This window comes from Microcebus murinus, chromosome 23 (assembly GCF_040939455.1).
Source record: "Microcebus murinus isolate Inina chromosome 23, M.murinus_Inina_mat1.0, whole genome shotgun sequence".
Taxonomy (NCBI): domain Eukaryota; kingdom Metazoa; phylum Chordata; class Mammalia; order Primates; family Cheirogaleidae; genus Microcebus; species Microcebus murinus.
In genome coordinates, this window is record NC_134126.1 from 12,288,909 (window position 1) to 12,308,513 (window position 19,605).

Below are 19,605 nucleotides of genomic sequence, written 5' to 3' on the forward strand. Positions count from 1 at the left end.
TGAATTAGAATTAACCCTTTGCACTTGCTTTTTTCTCATTATCCACTCAACATTATCTACACTCGACATCCGAGTGCAAAGGGTTAAAAAATGTATTAATCACATTTTAAAATTAATTTTAGATAGTCTAGTCATTTGAAATCAGTCATAACTAGGTAGAACTGGGTCTTGACTTTCTCCTTCTCTTTTTCACACTTTTCATAGGGTTTCTTACTCATTCTCATAGTTTAACCTAATGTGTGTTACTTATGATTTGTATCTCCAGAATCCTCCTGCACTTCAAAAACAAATTGTCAACTGCCTACTGGGCATCATTACAGAATACTCTATCAATAGTACATAAAACACACTAAGTCAAAATTTAAATTTCCTTTTTCTTCTTCCTTTCTGCCAAAAAGATTTCCTTTACCTTCTTTAGTAATGGTACCATTATTCTCACCCATAAAAACTCAAAATGTTAGAATCGTGTTTGATTTTATCTTTCATCCTTATTCCTCACATCTAAAATTCTGTTGTTTCTTCTTTTACCTTCTGATATTCCGTACCCTCCCCTTACTAATTTTCTCACCTTTCTTACTGTACTACTGCCAGAGAAACCCTCGTGAAATGCATTCAAATCATATCATTATTCACTTCAAAAACCTATAAAGACCATTACCTGAAAAATAAAGTCCAAACTAACTTGCATAGAATATATGCCTTCTATGATCTGTAATATATTTTTGGCACTCCATGCCCCCAAACACATTACATTCCATCCAAGGTAGGGTAGGGGCAACTGTGTATTTTATACCATATGCCTTTGTTTAGGAAGTTATAAGTCCAGTCACCAGATCTCAATTAGTCTCAATCAAATGGCACTTCTTCAGTAAAGATGTTCTCAAAGTCACTTCCTAGAATTACTCCTGCCTCTATATGCCTGCATCATATTACGTCCTACCTCTACTGTTCATTTCATCCAACCTTGTATTATAGTTAGAAGTTAATGTATTTACCTCTCCCACCTGATTGAAAGTTCTTTGAAGACAGGAAACATGGCTTATATTTCCTTCTTTGGCATTTTGTGCAGGGCAGAAACATTTTTTGTAAAATTATTGTGTTGACTAGATAAAATTTTAAAGCTGTAAAATTATTCAGTGGGGTGTTTTCCCCCAACTTTTTGCATTCTAAAGCATACTTATTATTTTATGAACTGAGCTGTGGCAGTATTCCCCATCTAGGTACTAGGAGATTATGTTGCAGAAAATAAAATTGTAAACTTCTATGTGATATGATAAAATAAAGATGGAACTACAGTACAAATTGTTAAAGCACAGTCTTCTAACTCTTAAAATTTCCTTTCAGAGAGACACTTCTCAATTCAGAGGCAGCTTGCTGATCTAGAGAAATTAGCTTTTGTAACTGAAGGGGATTTTGACTCTGCCAATTCATTGAACTCAGATAATCTTGATGCAGGTATTTCCATGTTTTTGTTTAATTTCTAATTGTTTATCATCTTTCAGTTTGTGAAAGTTGTTTGCTAAGAGTAGACTTGTTTATTCCTAATGAACTAGAACAATAGTAAAATAAAAAATTTTATTCAGGAAATCGACAGCCTACTATGTATAAAGGTGCTATGGGAATAAATTATTTTATAACTCCTCAAGGAAATTATAAACTCATTGATGTCTAAGAGCTGTGTATTCTATAAGTTAGGAATTACATATGGCTACAAGTAGCAGAGATCCAAAAACCCAGGGTCTTCAATAATATAAAGCATAATATTGTCTCATGAAAAAGAAGTCCCAAGATTAGCCAATTTAGAGCTGGTTCAGGAGTTCCGTGATGTGGTCAATGGCCTAAGCTGCTCTCTTTCTGTTCTGTTATACTTAGTGCTGGTTTCCATCATTAAGATCACCTTATGTTTTTTTTTGAAATAGGAAGTATATATAAAAAGATAAATTGTACCTATACCATATTGTGCTATATGTGAAAGATATTTGTTGAATTAAAAATTATTAAATGAGTTATTGATTATTGATGTATATTTATTGCTTTAAACATGAATTTGAGCTTTTAATTCTTTCATATACTATTTTTTTTCCCTGAAACATGCTCTGCAGAAAAGTAAATGGAATTTTTTTCTTCTTTTTTTGTTGGCTTTTTTGTTTTTGAGGTAGGATCTTGCTATGTTGCCCGTGTTGGAGTATGGTGGCTATTCACAGGTGTGATCAAAGCACACTGCAGCCCTGAACTCCTGGCGTCAAGCAATCCTCCTAGCTTAGCTTCCCAAGTAGCTGGGACTATAGGCAAGCGCCACTGTGCCTGGGTCATACAGTATTTATCAAAGTTTTTATTTGAGCTATATTACATTTCTTTTTTGTTTGTTTGGGGTTTTTCGGATTTTTTGAGATAGGTTCTCACTCTGTTGCTTGTGGTATAGTTTGCAGTGGTATCATCATAGCTCACTACAACCTCAAACTGCTGGGCTCATGTGATTCTCCTGCTTCAACTACCTGAGTAGCTGGAACTACAGTGGCATGCCACCACACCTGGCTGTTTTTGTTTTTGTTTAGAGATAGAGTTTTTTAGAGATAGCATTTTGCTGTGTTGCCCAGGCTGGTCTCAAACTCATGACCTCAAGAAATCCTCCTACCTCAGCCTACCAATGTGGTGGGGTTACAGGCATGAGCTATCACACCCAACTTACATTTCTAATTAAATAAGACTTCTATTTTGAAGAAGAAGGACTTACAAATTCAGTATTGGATACAGTGGTTCTAACCATGCCCCCAGTCTCGCAACAGCAATTATGTTGGATCTCATCTGCTCCTTCCACTTCCTTCTTCCTAAATTCACATATTAACAATTTTTGTTACGCAGATTAGTTGAGGAATACATAGCAGGTACGGATGCTGTCTGCTCAGCACATGTTTTTCTGGGAGTGTGATAACTGCAGTCCTTTCCCCTGTCCAAAGTACAGAGTGATGCTCTCTGTGACAGGCAGTTTTGCTGGAAGGATATCATTCAGTCTATCACATCCTCAACCTCTCTCTTCTCAGTGGCAACAAGGGCATCAGATAGCCACAGAGAGAGTTTTAGGGTAAAAAAATAACCACTGGTCATTTGCTACAATAATTAGTGTTAACTACCTCCTGGTTCAGGGACAATGACTTCCCCCTAAATTTAAGAAAGACTTTAAGAAGTGGGAGAGGGAGACCCCTCTTACCTCTTTTGTAGCTGAATCTAGGCATTAATAACTAGTATATTCTGTACTTTATGGATTCTTTCTTTGTTTTTAAGGAAACAAGCAGGCTTGTCCTTTGTGCCCTAAGGAAAAATTCAGAGCTTGTAATAGCCATAAGCTTCGTCGTCACCTTCAGAATTTACACTGGAAAGTCTCAGTTGAATTTGAAGGTTAGTATTTTTGTGTTTGCAAAAAAAGTAATGTGCACAAAATGTAACATTTGTAACCAGTGTTGGAATTTTATTGTGAACATAATCAAATATTTCGAGTTTGAAATTATTAGGGATTTAATGTCGTCACTTCTAATATATTTAATAAAAGACCATATAGCTCTATAGGCAGTAGGTACACATGACACAAGTAGTTTAGTTCAACAAACATTTATTAAGCATCTGTTCTGTCCTGAGTACTCTGTTTGACCTTGGGAGTCCATATTACTTAGTGAACTATGTTTTGGTAAGTTATACTTTTTCTTCTGTAGAACTGCTACTATTTTACATTTATTTTTGAAGGTATAGTAAATGTAGTAAAATAAGAAAATAAACTAATTCGTATGAACATTGTAAAAGACATGATAACATGTCTTTTTCTGCTGATGGCTTTAAAAAGCTACTGGATAGGCAGGAGGATTGCTTGAGCCCAGGAGTTTGAGGTTGCTGTGAGCTAGGTTGATGCCATGGCACTCTAACGGGGGAAGAAGGGGGGAGAAAGTGAGACTGTGTCTTTAAAAAAAAAAGAGTCACAAATAAAAAGCTACTGGGGCACTAAGAGTATTCAGGATGGCAGTGGGATATAACATAAATATTCAGAAATCATAGCCTTTCTCTAGATAAATGGAAATTAGAAAAAAAATACACCAATTATAATAATGGCAAAAATGACACAATTTGGGGGAATAAATTTAATAAGAGGACTCAATGAAAAAAAAGTTGAAGGACAGAAAACAAGATCTTTTCAAGCAAAAAGATTTTCTGGATTCTAAGATAGTGAATTACATAAATTATTATAGCATTTTTGCTAAAAGATCTGGCAACATCTTTTAAAATTTAAAATATACACGTCCATACACCAGGTATTTTCTCTCCTGAGAGTGCCTTAGAAGTAATAGAATCAATAGGCAAGGATAGATGTAAATGGATATTCATTGCAGCACATACTTAGTAACAAAAGCTTAGAATTAAAATAAAGAGGAGATGGTCAATAAATTATGGTATATGCATACAATGAAATATTATGAAGTCATTGAAAAGAGTATATACCAGCTAACTTAGCAGTATTTCCACAGTAAACTAATGGAAACAGCAATGTACAGGGAAGATTTTATAATATTCCATTTGGATAACACAAAAAATCCCTCTTCAAAAACTAACCCTAAATAGTAATCTTACACATATGTATATTTATACATGATTGTGTCAGCATAGAAATTGTTAAATATGATTGTCTGGCACTTCAACCAAACTGGATGAAACCAGGTAGTAAGAGACACCTGGAGAAGAAGCCAAAACTGTTCCTGAACTATTTTCTTAGCAGAACTAGTAAAAAGTTATCACTAGTTACTTAGGGAAAAGGGAATTAGACTAATTCAGGGACCATCCTGTCTTTTAAGTCTAATTTTATATAAAAATATATAGCAAATAATAATTGACTTTTTTCTCAAAAAATAAAGGTCTTATTTTAATTAAAAAGATCTGTTTCATATTCTTTATTTAGGTCATTCTTTAGCCTTTAGGTTTGGTCTGCCTCCTCCAAGTTATTCTCTTTTCTTAAATGGTTTGTGATATTTCTTTGCTTACTCAAGGATATGGTTCTCTTGTGTACCTTAGGCTGTTGGGTTCTTTCACATGATTTTGATCTCTGGTAGATGGTGAAGATATGTTAGGTTTTGTCTTAGTGAGCGGGCTGCAAAGTAGTTGACAAGTATGTTGAAGGTAGAAGCAACAAGATCTGCTGAAAGAATAGATGTGAGATATAAGAGAAAGAGAGCCAAGAATGCCTGAATTTGGAACTTGAGCAACTAGAAAAATGGAGTTGGCCTTTAATGAACTGGAGGAGACTACATTAGGACCAGGTGTGAGAAAGAAGGCCTGGACCAGAGATTTAGGCATGTAAAGGCTGAGATGCATTTAAGTGGAGATGTCAAGTATCCTATAGGCTATATGGATCTCTGGAGTTTTGGGGAAAGGTTGGAGGTAGAGATACAAATTTGAGAGTTGTCAGAATATAGATGGTTTGTAAAGCCGTGAGACTAGATGAGCTAACTATAGGAGTACATATTGATGGAAAAAAGAAGTCATACAGGGCTAACTCCTGGGATACTTAAACATACACAACTAAGAAATGATTAGATCTACAGTATAAGAAAGGAGTTAGAAATAACTTACAGGCTTTGAGTTAGAAGTGATTGTAAGGCATTATCTTTCAAATAAAACATTAAACAGACCTGGTTTAAGAGAAAATGATCAATTTAGTCTTGACAGGTAAGTTTTAAAATGCTGACCAGATATTCAGTCATATATCCTTAATAGGCAGTTGGAAATATGGATCTGGCTTTCAGAAATGAGTTAGTAACCAGAGCTACAACTTGGAATTCCTTCCCACAGGAGAGAGAATTGGAATCATGGAAGGAATTTAAGAAATGAGAAATGAGAAAATGAGAAATGAGAAAAAAGGTTATGTAGCCAACCAAGCCTAAGTAAATCTATATTTCAGGGTATGAGAGAAGGAAGAAGATCTGTAAAGATGATTAAGAAGCATGGGAAGAGAATCTAGATAGTGCTATATCATAGATGAAAAAGGGTCTGTATAATGGCAAATATAGCATGAAGGAAAAATGACGATGCCTAACAAAAAGTCATTGTGGCAGAGAATAAATGATAAAGCTGAATGACTAATGCAGAAATAATAGTTACAGCAGAACTAGAATTTGAACCTGGATCCTCTTGTATTTATGTGTGTGTATACATGTATACACATGCACACATATGTATATCTCATATATAACAAATGAATACACTAAAGCAATCTCATTCAAGTAATTATGATACTACAAATATAAAGATAATCTCAATTCCTTATTTATTTTTTTAGAGACTCACTCTTTTGTCCAGGCCGGAGCACAGTAGCACTATCATTGCTCACTGCAGCCGTGAACTCTCGAGCTCAGGTGTCCTCACGCCTCAGCCTCCTGAGTAGCTAGGACTGCAGGTATACACCAGCAGGCCAGGCTAATTTTTTTTATTTTTTTGTAGAGACAGAGTCTCACTATGATGCCCAAGCTGGTCTCTAGCTCCTGGCCTCAAGCAATCCTCCCACCTCAGCCTCCCACAATGCTGGTATTACAGGCATAGCACACTGTGCCTAGCCCCCAATTCTTATAAAATAAAATTTGCTTATAATTTTTAATAATAATTGAACATTTAATGAACCTTCATTCTAGGTTACAGGATGTGCATCTGTCACTTACCTTGTCGTCCAGTGAAACCAAATATTATTGGAGAACAGGTAACCAGATATCATATTTTTTGTTTTTAAATTTAGTCCTCTGTGAAGAAAAAGCAATTTTTATTTACTTTAAAACTAAGATGTGCATGTTCAGCAATATGGTTTACTTTGAAATTCGGTATCTGAGTCCTTTCAGATCATCATATACATAAGTGAAATGTATGGAAAAAAGGATTGCTATATTGAACTTATCATTTTATAGTTTTTAATTTCAGTCAGATAAATTGTTCTCATATGTTTAAAATGAAAATTAACCCATATACTAATTTTGGAATGGAGAACTTAGTAATTTTTTTCTTTTGATCATGGAATCGGACCTTCAATTTCTGAGATTTAGTAAATATTTTAGTATGTTTTGATTTCATATTAATCCTCTCCAAGTTCTTCCTTTTAGGTTCAATTTAACAGAATCAAGAAACTTTCTGAAATCTTAATAACTTTAAAAAACACATATGTTTATTTTTAGGATATATTTGACCTAAGGGAATATAAGCCATACAAACTAGAACATTTTTTAGTGACACTGTCCTTATTGAGTCCTCGTTATTTTTCTTTTGAGTCACTAAAAACAATAAAGTGTTGAAAAAAAAAGTGTTCAGTGAATGGTAGTCAAGATGGTGCCTAATCCATCATTCCAATCCAAGATACTCTGCATATGATAACAACAGTATGATGAAAAACCCTGTGTAATGTTGCTTATTCTCTACTTGCTATAAGGCCCCAAGTAAACAGGAGGTAGCAGCACTAGTATGATTATGTGCTGTTTATAATGAATGGGGAAAACTAGGAAACTAAACTTGTGTCCTATTGTAAAGTAAGATTAAAAAGCATATGTAAATATAAGTAAGGAAGTTAAGATCCTTTCAAAGTCATATGGCAAAATTAATATTATCTTCTATACCATTAAACTCAAGACACACTAACATACTTAAATTTGCAAACTTATACTTGTATTTCATTTTCTTAGTGACTTATTTAAATTAAATTCTCTGATAGATATCCAGTAAAATGGGCGCCCATTATCATTGTATCATTTGTTCAGCAACAATCACCAGAAGGACTGATATGCTAGGACATGTTAGGCGCCATGTGAATAAAGGAGAGACTGAATCCAGGTATACTGCTGGTAAGTTGAGAAATCTCATTAAAACATTACTAAGTAAATCCTTAAATAATGGTCCAGTTATTCTTTAAAGACATCAGGCAGATAAAATATACTGATTTAACCTAATAATTTAGTTGAGTTCTAATCCATTACTTCAAGTTTTGGTTTCTTTCTGTAAGGTTTCTAGTAACATTGAACTGTTCTCAATTTCACATATATTTAATGATGAAGAAAAAAGCAAGTGACACTAAAGTAATATAGGTATCTTAATGAAAGATTATAGAATTATATTCATCATGACAGATTTTACATCAATAACTGTGTTATACGTATTGCTGGAAAAAGAATGTAGAATGAAATAAAAGCCATTCATTATTCTGAGTGATAGCAAATCATTAATCACTTGTTATTACTTAGGAATCTCTTCTCGAGAATTAAATTAAGCCCTAATGGCCAAAAGCATCCATTGTATATAATGATTGATTTCTCTCTTGTACATTTAGAATGAGGCTATGTACATTCTTTTAAGAATTGAAAAAAGTAGTCACTGAGCTAATTTTCTGTAAAGGTTAATTTTCTCACAGAATCTGGTTTGTGAAAGGCTGAGGTGACATGCCTCTTCAGCGGGTATAGAAGTACAATGCTAAGGAAAGTTACTATTACTTGGCGGTGTAGAAAGAGAAATAAGAGAAATATAGTTGCCATATATATAGTATACATAGTTAGGTTGTATTATCAAGAAATCAAAACATAAAGTATCTGAATTGTTTTTCCCTACACATGCTATGTCTCATTTCTTAAATATTTAAAACTTACGCCTATCGATATTTCATTTTAGTTTATATTAAATGATTGTAATGTATATTAAATGTAGAATCATTTTTAATTACTTTATAGCCATTTGAATGTAATTTGTGATTTAAAATCATAACTATGAGAAAGTATTCTGAAGTCTAGTATGCTGACTAAGAGAATACAACCATACAGAGATACTTATTTTCTAGTAATTATACTACAATAAAATATATTTAGCAGCCAACCTGTGTAAACACAATGTGGTGTTTGATGAATCATAAAGGTATTTTAGAATTTTGTGCTATTTTAGGGTGATTGTTGTTATATGTCATAATACAGGTGTATTAATATGCTAGGCAGTCAGTATTTTAAGTTAAACTTTCTCTCTTTTTTTGAGACAGAGTCTTGCTTTGTTACCCAGGCTAGAGCGAGTGCCGTGGTGTCAGCCTAGCTCACAGCAACCTCAAACTCCTGGGCTTAAGCAATCCTCCTGCCTCAGCCTCCCGAGTAGCTGGGACTACAGGCATGTGCCACCATGCCCAGCTAATTTTTTCTATAAATATTAGTTGGCCAATTAATTTATTCCTATTTATAGTAGAGACGGGGTCTCGCTCTTGCTCTGGCTGGTTTTGAACTCCTGACCTTGAGCAATCTGCCCACCTCGGCCTCCCAGAGTGCTAGGATTACAGGCGTGAGCCACCGCACCCGGCCTAAACTTTCTTTCATTCACCAAATACCTGACTGAGTGCTACTCTTTTCCAGAGACAGTGCTGAATAAATCTGTTCTTTGGTTTTGGGTTTTTTACATCTACTTACCTGTTTACATTAACACAAAATAATATAAAGTTATTTTTCAAAATATATATTGTTTTAGATGTTTAGAATTATTTTTGTGTTTCTCTGGAAATCTTTTTTTTTTTTTCCATCTTAGCTTCTACTGCTAAACCATCTAATGAAATTTTGAAGGAGTCAGACACGGATGTACAAGTTTGTCCCAACTATTCTATACCTCAGAAAACAGATTCGTATTTTAATCCCAAAATGAAACTAAATCGGTAAGATAAATTGAAAATAGGGTATGGGATGTTTCAAATTATAATAAATGTACCTTTGCTCAACCTTTATGTTCTAATATATTAAAATTTAAAACTAGGTACAGAATGAAAATCATCTATTTTAACATTTTCTCAGAATGATTGTTTCCTTTCTTTTTTTCTACCAAGCCAGTTTCTTTATGAGAGAGTAAAACAGAACTAACTTTATATATAATTATTGAAGAGGTTTGTGCTTTTTTGGGCAAGTTTATCTATAAATGAATAAATGCTTGTTAGTAGAATCCAATTAGATTATTCATAGTTTAATTTCACATATTTTTAATTCATATAGTATTAAATTGGGAATATAGTACTAGATATCTTTTCAAAATAGTTTGGATAGTAACTAGGAACCTCAGTTCTCACTATTTTTAAATGAAATGAAATCTCCAATGAAGAAGCCATGATAAAGTAAAATTATTACAGATTGTCACTTCCTTCTAGGCAGCTAATATTCTGTACATTGGCTGCTTTGGCTGAGGAAAGAAAACCTTTGGAATGTCTAGATGCCTTTGGAGCCACTGGTAAGTTAGGAAGCTTTTTTGGAACCCCTTTTATTTATCAGATTTTTGCTGTATCTTTTCTTAGAAAATGTATATGGATATAGCAGCTAACCAAATATTTTGCTGTAAAAAAATTAAAGATCGAAGGTAAAAATTTTTTTATTGTGAGATTTTCAAATATATACTAAAGAGCAAAATAAATGAATTTCTGTGTATCCATCACTCACTCACTTGAAAACTTAGCAGCTTATACTCAGTATTGTTTTATCTATATCCCCATACCTCATACTCTAGTCCATCCATACCCATTAATTTGAAACAAATCTCAGATATATCATTTCATCTGTAAATATTTCAGTTGGATCTTTAAAAGATAAGGATTTAAAGAAAATAAAACCACAATAACATTATTACACCTAAAAAAATTAAAAATTCTTTAAGATCAATTGTTTAGATGTGGCCAATTATCTCAATATTTTTAAAAATTCTAATCGGAATCCAGACAAAAGACTATATATTTCAGTTGTTTGATATGTCTGCAGTGTTTTCCTACAGATACCCCCCTTTTTTAACCTGAAATCATTAAAGCTAATGTCTAAGGAAGACATTTCTAGCCTTTTCTTTTTAATGTACCTTTGTAAACATTTCAGGTTTGTAGTTGTCATTTTGCATGTTTTGCAATCCCTAAAATGAGGGAGCCTAGAATTTTTCTCATAAGCTTGCTGTGAAAATAAGAAAATATATTTAAGAAATAGTCCTTAACACACAGTAGACAATAATTTTTCCCATTTATCAGACACATGTATGGTGAAGATGGTCAATACTTCCAATACATAAGGGGGTAATCTAATCCATATTTTTTGGGCTTGTGTCACTATCTCCCATTTTGTAATTAATGTCCCTTATGATTTAAATCCAGTAGGTATGGAAAGCTCTGAGAACAGGCTTTCTTGGTCTGAATTCTTCTTGATCATTTGCTTACATATACACAGTTGTTCTTTTTAGTTCACAACAGTGCCATTGTGCAGTGTTGGTCTGGAAAAGTTGTTTTTCATGTTTTGGTGCAAGAGGAACAGGAAGAATTCCAACTTCCCATCCTCCCTTCAAGCAGAGTAATGCCATTCTTCTTTATATTGTATATTGGGTTTCTTTTTAAAATTTTGTTTAAAAAAAGTATTTCATTGTAAGAATGTAAGAAAGCCAACAAAGAAAAAAACAACTACCTGCTATTCCACAAAATAACAACGTACTATCCCACAAAATAAAAACAGATTTTATTTGAACAAGGATCATAAAAATGGTTTTATAAGAAGTATTAACGAAAATCTGTTAGACACATTCAGAAGCTTTGTAGTAAGAAAGTACAATAAGAATTACTTATAAAAATATCAAAATTTTAAAATAATTTATTTCTGTTTATAAAATATTTTTAGTATTATGCTGTTTTTATTTAATTATTACAATTTAAAAACATTTTCTTCCACATTTTTCCTAAGGGATAATGGGATTACAGTGGGCAAAACATCTTGGAAATGCAGTAAAAGTTACAATCAATGACTTGAATGAAAACTCTGTGACATTGATTCAGGAAAACTGTCATTTAAACAAATTGAAAGTGGTGATGGACAGTAAAGAAAAGGAAAAGAATGATGATATTCTTGAAGAAGGAGAAGAAAACCTTGGTAATATCAAGGTGACCAAAATGGATGCCAATGTACTGATGCATTTGAGATCTTTTGATTTCATGTAAGTGGAAAGATTTGTTATGTCACTTTCTTTTTTGTTTGTTTTTTGTTTTGTTTTTTGAGACAGGGTCTCACTCTGTCAGCCAGGCTGGAGTGCAGAGGTGCAATCACAGCTCACTGCAGTCTTGAACTCCTGGGCTCAAGCATCCTTCTGTCTCAGCCTCCCAAAGCGCTGGGATTACAGCATGAGCCAGCACTCACGGCCTGCTATGTCACTTTCTAAACTGATCTGAAATTTTCAGGGGTAGAGGTAGTTAAAAATTAAGAGTTTGTTGTTGTTTATTTATTTAAATTAATATAGTTTTTTGGGTTTTTTTTGAGACAGAGTCTTGCTTGTTGCCCAGACTATAGTGAGTGCCGTGGCGTCAGCCTAGCTCACAGCAACCTCAAACTCCTGGGCTCAAGTAATCCTTCTGCCTCAGCCTCCCGAGTAGCTGGGACTACAGGCATGTGCCACCATGCCCGGCTAATTTATATATATATTAGTTGGCCAATTAATTTCTTTCTATTTATAGTAGAGACGGGGTCTCGCTCTTGCTCAGGCTGGTTTCGAACTCCTGACCTCGAGCAATCCGCCCGCCTCGGCCTCCCAGAGTGCTAGGATTACAGGCGTGAGCCACCGCACCCGGCCTAATATAGTTTTTTGACATAGGCCTGCAGTGTGCAATAAGGAAATTTTCTAACCATTTGAAATAAAATGCCTGGCCCTGACACTTTTCTTCTAAGCCTGATTTATTTTTACAAATCTTACATATCATACTTTCATTTTATTATTATTTTAAAAACAGAATTATGTATGTAAAAGAGATTTGCAAGTATTATACTTTTGAATCCATGGAATTTTATCATTAGAAATAATTGCAATGGTATAATTTTGTTTACTAATATGAGTTTACATATGTCTATATTCTTTCTGATTTTAGACATCTAGACCCCTTTGGAACATCAGTGAACTATCTAGATTCTGCATTCAGAAATATAAGAAACCTTGGCATAGTGTCAGTGACGTCTACAGATATCAGTTCTTTATATGCCAAGGCACAACATGTTGCCCGGCGTCACTACGGATGTAACATCGTCCGAACTGAATATTACAAGGAACTAGCAGCCCGAATTGTTGTAGCCGCAGTGGCAAGGTACCAAATTGCCAACAATGTACCTAGTATGTTTAGTATATGATAAAAAGAGACAATATTATAAGAAGTGCTTATCTTATTTTTCAAAATATACATGAAATATAAATTCTATATTCCATATTTGTAATCTTTATTTGTTTTTAATTTTATGTTGTATCTGTCAGAATCTTATTTAAAAGTTTATGCCTGGAATATTCAGTTTACTCTATAGCTTAAAATATTAGATAATTAAAGTAGTAAGAAACTGAAGATAAAAGGGAAAGATAATTTCAAATCAGTTTATTTAAACAATGTAGGGTAGATAAGGGATATCAACATGAAAAGGAAAAGCAAAAACTCTTTAAATTTAAAAACAACTATTTATTTTATATGCATTCTATCTTCTTTATATAATTTGAATAAAATGATGGCTTATAAACTTGATTCTGCGAAATGATCTTACTTACAAAACAAGTTCTCCCTGTTTCTCATTAGGATTTCCAAACAGAATTTAATAACAGATTTATGAAAAAAAGGAAGACTTTTTTGAGTACCTATGATATACAGACTATTATGCTAGAATAATAATAATATATAAGTGGACATTGAGAATATAGATAATGGATGATCAGCCAGCTCACTCATTAACCCTAACACTAGTTTCACAGCATTTAGGTGTAAATTCCTACCTCAGCATAACTATAGATTATTAAACTTCATAGACCTTAAGGGTTAATTCCTAATTAACTGAAACTCTGATGCTCAGTTTGTACATGCCAATGATCTACTGCACATACTTAAAACTGTTTGTAATATAACATCAACATATTAAAATTAATACACATGAAATAAATTTAGTAGATGACTGAAGAAGGAAAATGAAGTACATAAGTGGTATATCTAGTAGAACTAAATCCTAAAAGTCTATAAAATTAATGGTGTAAAGAACTTTGACTATTGATTTTTCACTTAATATTTAGCCACTAGCATACTTTCCTGCATGTAGTCCTTACTCAATGAATATATATTGTTTGGAAGAAGCTTTTATAGAAAAAATAGACAAAAAAGAAGAAAGGTGGGTAGTGATGACAAGAAACAAAGTGACAATGAAAACCAGAGAATATAGTCCTATTAAGAGGATACCATAAGGGAAATTATACAAAAACTGAAGACCCTGGCAACATCCTTTATTTTCCTGTATTTTAATTTGTATAAAAGTTACAGTAATGATCTTTTTAAAAGCATTGCTACTGAGAGTTGAATTTTTCCTGATTTCCCATAACCCTTCCACTCCCCATAGTTTAGGGGAGTGGAACCTGTCCAGGTTAGTATTGTTAATCTAATGCCAAACAAGGGAAAATAAGCCTCCGAATAACTTTTAAAAATTTATTGTAGAGCTGCAGCACGATGCAACAAAGGCATAGAAGTACTGTTTGCAGTGGCTCTGGAACATTTTGTGTTGGTAGTTGTGAGAGTTTTAAGGGGACCTACTTCAGCAGATGAAACAGCCAAGAAGATTCAATACCTGATCCATTGTCAGTGGTGTGAAGAGAGAATTTTTCAGAAGGATGGTAATATGGTAGAAGGTAAATTCAAGTTCCTCTTGACTATATGTGTTTATCTATAAGCCTCCAATTAATAAGCCTTTATCACATCCCTAATTATGTATGTTGTTGTCCTTTGATTTTAAAGATTACAGTGCTAACTTTGTTATTTCCTATACTGGATTTCCTTTCATCAACAGACAAGACATTCGTGTGAGTGTGTTAAAGTTATTTACTCATGCTATACAATTGCTCTCTAGCCCTGCCCTCTAGAAATAACTTAGTTTCCACTCACAACTAATTTTAGGAACATAAATCAGATTACCTGTTTGTCCAGGCTGTTACCAACCATTAATTTAACTTTATAAAAATAATTTTCATGTCTCTGGATGAATATATAATAAAAGCCATCAGTTATAAAATTCATTCAACCGACATTTATTGAGCCTCTACTATATGCCAGGCCTGGGGATACAAGGAAAAAGCTGTGGCTCATGCCCTCATAAAGCTGTTTCTGTTTGTTTCTGTCCTGGGGCATAGAAACAGTTTCTTATTGCTTTCTATTAGTTTCTTGGTATTTTTTAATATGAATTCTTAAGAACTCTTTATATATTAAACTTTAGCCCTTTTAATATGAGTTGCAAATTTCTTTCACATTGTGTCACATGTGTTTACATCTATTTTTTAACATCCATCATGCAGCAGTTTTTTGTTGCTAGTGTAAAATTAATTGAACTTTTATATATTCTGGATTTTGTCCACAGTTAAAGCTTTCCTATTCCTAGGTTATTCAGGGTCGGTTATGCCTTACTGAATAGTTTACCTCTTCTCTGCTGATTTGAGAATACCTTCATCTTATACTAAAATTCCACATGTATTTGACTTTCTTCCTAGATTTTCTGTTCTGTTCTATTGGTTGGATATCTATCTATTCATACACTTCTACCATACTGTTTTTATTACAGAGGCTTTTTAGTGTTATTTAATATCTGTTACAGCAATCCCTCGTCAAAACTCTTTTTTTCTTAAGCTGTGTTCCCAGTACAGGATTTTTTTTTATGATAAAAAAGTAAATAAATAACCCAATTGTTATTTTATTTTGATCACCTTAAATTAGGATGGTTAGTGTGATTTGAAACTACAAACATAATATGCTTTCCATTTGTTCAAGTGCTTTAGTAACATGTTAATTGATAATGGTAATGAAGGGCGCCTTGTCATGTTCCTTATTTTAGTTCCCTCTAGTGCTTTCTGATTCAACCATGATACTGGCTTTTCATCTGAGATATCTATCATTTATCATATTAAGGAAGTATCCTTCATTTCTACTTTTATTTTTATTAAGATGTTGAATTTTGTCATATGCATTTTCATTATGCGTATGTAGAGATGATTATATGATTTTTCTCTTTAAAACTACTAATTTGATTAATTGTAATAAGATTTTCTAATATTGGACTATACTGGATTTCCTAGAATAAACTATCATCACAAAGTGTTCTCTTACTATGTTACCAGATTCTATTTTCAAATTATCTTAAGGACTTTTTTGTTTTAATGTTTATAAATGAGGTTAAATATAGTTTTCCTTTTTAGCATAATTTAGTTGGGCTTTGATATCAGTTTATACTCCTTTCAAAAAGAATTTGGAATTTTTCCCCTTTTTTCAGTTCTTGGGAACAGTGTAACTAGCGTTAGTTTAAGAGAATTATTTATTCCTTAAAAGTTTAGCAGTATTCACCTAACATTTCTATTTTATTTACATAGGGTTAAGCCACGTGTTGCCTAATGATTACTTTTAATTTCCTTAGTTCCTATTATATAATGTGTGTGTGTGTGTGTATGTGTGTGTGTATTTATTTATTTTGAGACAGGATCTTGCTCTGCTGCTCCAGCTAGAGTGCAATGGCATGATCATAGTTCAAACTTGTGGAACCAAGTAATCCTCCTGCCTCAGCTTCCGAAGTAGCTGGAGCTACAAGCTGCCACACACAGATAATTTTTTCTATTTTTTATAGAGACAGGGTCTCGCTGTTACTCAGGCTGGTCTCAAACTCCTGACCCCAAGCAGTCCTTCCACCTCAGCCTCCCCAAAGTGCTAGCATTACAGGCATGAGCCACCATGCCTGGCCTGTATTTTTATTTTTTTTAATTTTTCCTTTCTGCCTTTTTTCTTAACTAGTAAGATACTGGTTTATATATTCCATTGTTATTGTTTGTATCTTAATGTTTATTTTTGTGGTAATAAATATATGTATGCTTCTGTAGTTTGGATTTATCAGTTTTAAGTAATATACTTTGACTCCTTGATACCACAAGTAAATACAGTCAGTATTCAGTATTGATCTTTTTGCCATAATTTCTCTAGTCATCTCTTAATTGGCTGACTTTAACTTTCTGAATTTCCTCAGTTAGGGCTCATGTCAAAAATAAGCTTAGCCGGGCGCGGTGGCTCACGCCTGTAATCCTAGCTCTCTGGGAGGCCGAGGCGGGCGGATTGCTCGAGGTCAGGAGTTCAAAACCAGCCTGAGCAAGAGTGAGACCCCGTCTCTACTATAAATAGAAAGAAATTAATTGGCCAACTGATATATATATAAAAAAAATTAGCCGGGCATGGTGGCGCATGCCTGTAGTCCCAGCTACTCGGGAGGCTGAGGCAGAAGGATCGCTCCAGCCCAGGAGTTTGAGGTTGCTGTGAGCTAGGCTGACGCCACGGCACTCACTCTAGCCTGGACAACAAAGCGAGACTCTGTCTCAAAAAAAAAAAAAAAAAAAAAAAAAAATAAGCTTAGTTTTTTTATCTCTAAAATTTTTCTTTGCCCAAAAGCATGTTCACAGCCTGTATACTCAAAGAGTTTAGGCTAGGTGCTATGGCTCACTCTTGTAATCGCAGCACTTTGGGAAGCCAAGGGACAAGGATCACTTGAAGCCAGGAATTTAAGACTGGCCTGGACAACATAGCAAAGTATTGTCTCTACCAAAAAATACAATTAGCCGGGCATGGTGGTGCTCACCTGTAGTCCAGCTACTCAGGAGGCTGAGGCAGGAGGATCACTTGAGCCCAGGAGTTTGAGATTGCAGTGAGCTATGATGACACCACTGCACTCTAGCCAGGGAATGCAGCAAGACCTTTGTCTCAAAAAAAAAAAAAAAAAAAAAAAGAGGCCTAGCACAGTGGCTCACGCCTGTAGTAGCTCAGGAGTTTGAGACCAGCCTGAGCAAGAGCGAGACCCTTTTTCTACTAAAAATAGAAAGAAATTCATTGGACAACTAAAAATATATAGAAAAAATTAGGCCGGCATGGTGGCGCATGCCTGTAGTTCCAGCTACTTGGGAGGCTAAGGCAGGAGGATCACTTGAGCCCGGGAGTTTGAGGTTGCTGTGAGCTAGGCTGATACCACGGCACTCTAGCACAGGCAACAGAGTGAGAGACTGTCTCAAAAAAAAAAAAAAAAAAAAAAGTTTAAAGAGTTTGAGTGAGTGCCTAGTGAAATTCTTAGTCTTCTATTACTGAATACTATTGTAACTTTTCTTTCTTGTATGTGACACAATAATTTTTCCTAGCTGCACAGAGTAATATTTATTTTTGAAATCCAGTAACTTTCCTAGAATATATCCTTTTAGAATTAATTTCCTAAATCATAGGGTACCCATTCACATATAGTTTCAAATATTCTTTCATTTCATGAAAGTTTTCTTAAATATTTATTTAATTCTGATATTTTTCTTACCTTTATACTGTTATGCCTATGTTTGGTCTCTTCAGTCTGTCTTCTTTATCAGTTTCTGAAACTATGCATATAGATTTATAATTGTTACTATCTTCCTCATGTATTGGCCCTGTTATCATTTTGAAATGTCCCTCTTTCTCTCTAATGATATTTCTTATCTAAAAGTCTACATTATCTGATATTAACATAAACACTGTTCTTTTATTTTATTTATTTTTTTGTATTTCAATGTTGTTTATTGAGGAGTGAATGAGAGACTACTGCCAAACATGCCAGTGATGCTTCACATTCAAGGGCTGGAAGCTGAAAAGCTTCCAAACTGAGTCACTATATAAGCCTTTTTGGGAAAAGAACCAAAAGTGACATCAGTATGACATCTTCATGCTTTAAACCCTGCTCTTGTGGCTACTATTTACATAATGTACTTTTTCTCATATTTTGCTTTCAATCTGTAGGTGTCTTGTTGGATCTTGTTTTCTTAGTCTGATAATTTCTGACTTTCGGTGTGTTTAGACTATTTACATTTAATGTAGTCACTGAAATGGTTGGCTTTGTGTCAGCTATTTTGCCTTTTTTTTTTTTAAATAGATTTCATGTCTTTTTGTTCCTCTGTTCCTCATTTGTTGCCTTCTTTTGTGTTAAATATTTTTAGTATTTCATTTTTAGTATTATATTTAGTATTTTTAGTATACTAAAAATGTATACTCCTCTGTTGATTTTTTAGCTGTATATTTTTCAGTTATTTTCTTAATGGTTTCTCTAGGGATTACAATATATCTTTTAAATTTATCTTGATCTATGTCGGGTTAATACTTAAGTCTGGCAAAATGTAGCAACTTTGCTCCAGTATAATTCTGTTTTCCTCCCTACCGCCCATGCTGTTTTTGCCATATGTTAAGTACATCTATATAAACCCAACCCAACAGTACAATATTATATTTATTTTTTAAAATAATCTTATGATTTTTAAAGAAATTAAGACAAGAAAAAAGAAAACACATGCATATATTATAGTTACTAACATAATTACCTTTCCTGTACTCTTTATTCCTTCCTTTGGATTCAAGATACTATCATTTCCTTTCAGCCTAAAGAACCTCGTTTGGTATTTCTTATAGGTCAGGTCTGCTACAACAAATTCTCCCAGTTTTTGTTAATCTAGGAATATCTTTATTCCACCTTCCCTTTTGAAGGATAGTTTTGCTGGATGACAGCTTTGTCTTTAAGTACTTCAATAATTTAT

At 33.7% G+C, this 19,605-nt stretch overlaps 1 protein-coding gene across 3 annotated transcripts in view; it reads left to right on the forward strand.

The window, feature by feature from the left end:
- Positions 1-19,605, forward strand: part of TRMT1L (tRNA methyltransferase 1L) — a 42,034-nt gene that overhangs the window by 5,771 nt on the left and 16,658 nt on the right. For all 3 annotated transcript variants that reach the window (XM_075997022.1, XM_012736319.2, XM_075997021.1), the window contains exons 2-10: positions 1,345-1,455; positions 3,283-3,396; positions 6,666-6,730; positions 7,727-7,856; positions 9,562-9,685; positions 10,169-10,248; positions 11,724-11,973; positions 12,896-13,108; positions 14,483-14,673. In XM_075997022.1, coding sequence (XP_075853137.1) covers positions 6,674-6,730; positions 7,727-7,856; positions 9,562-9,685; positions 10,169-10,248; positions 11,724-11,973; positions 12,896-13,108; positions 14,483-14,673 — 1,045 coding nt within the window. In that variant the 5' untranslated portion in view covers positions 1,345-1,455; positions 3,283-3,396; positions 6,666-6,673. The remainder of the gene's footprint in view (positions 1-1,344; positions 1,456-3,282; positions 3,397-6,665; positions 6,731-7,726; positions 7,857-9,561; positions 9,686-10,168; positions 10,249-11,723; positions 11,974-12,895; positions 13,109-14,482; positions 14,674-19,605) is intronic.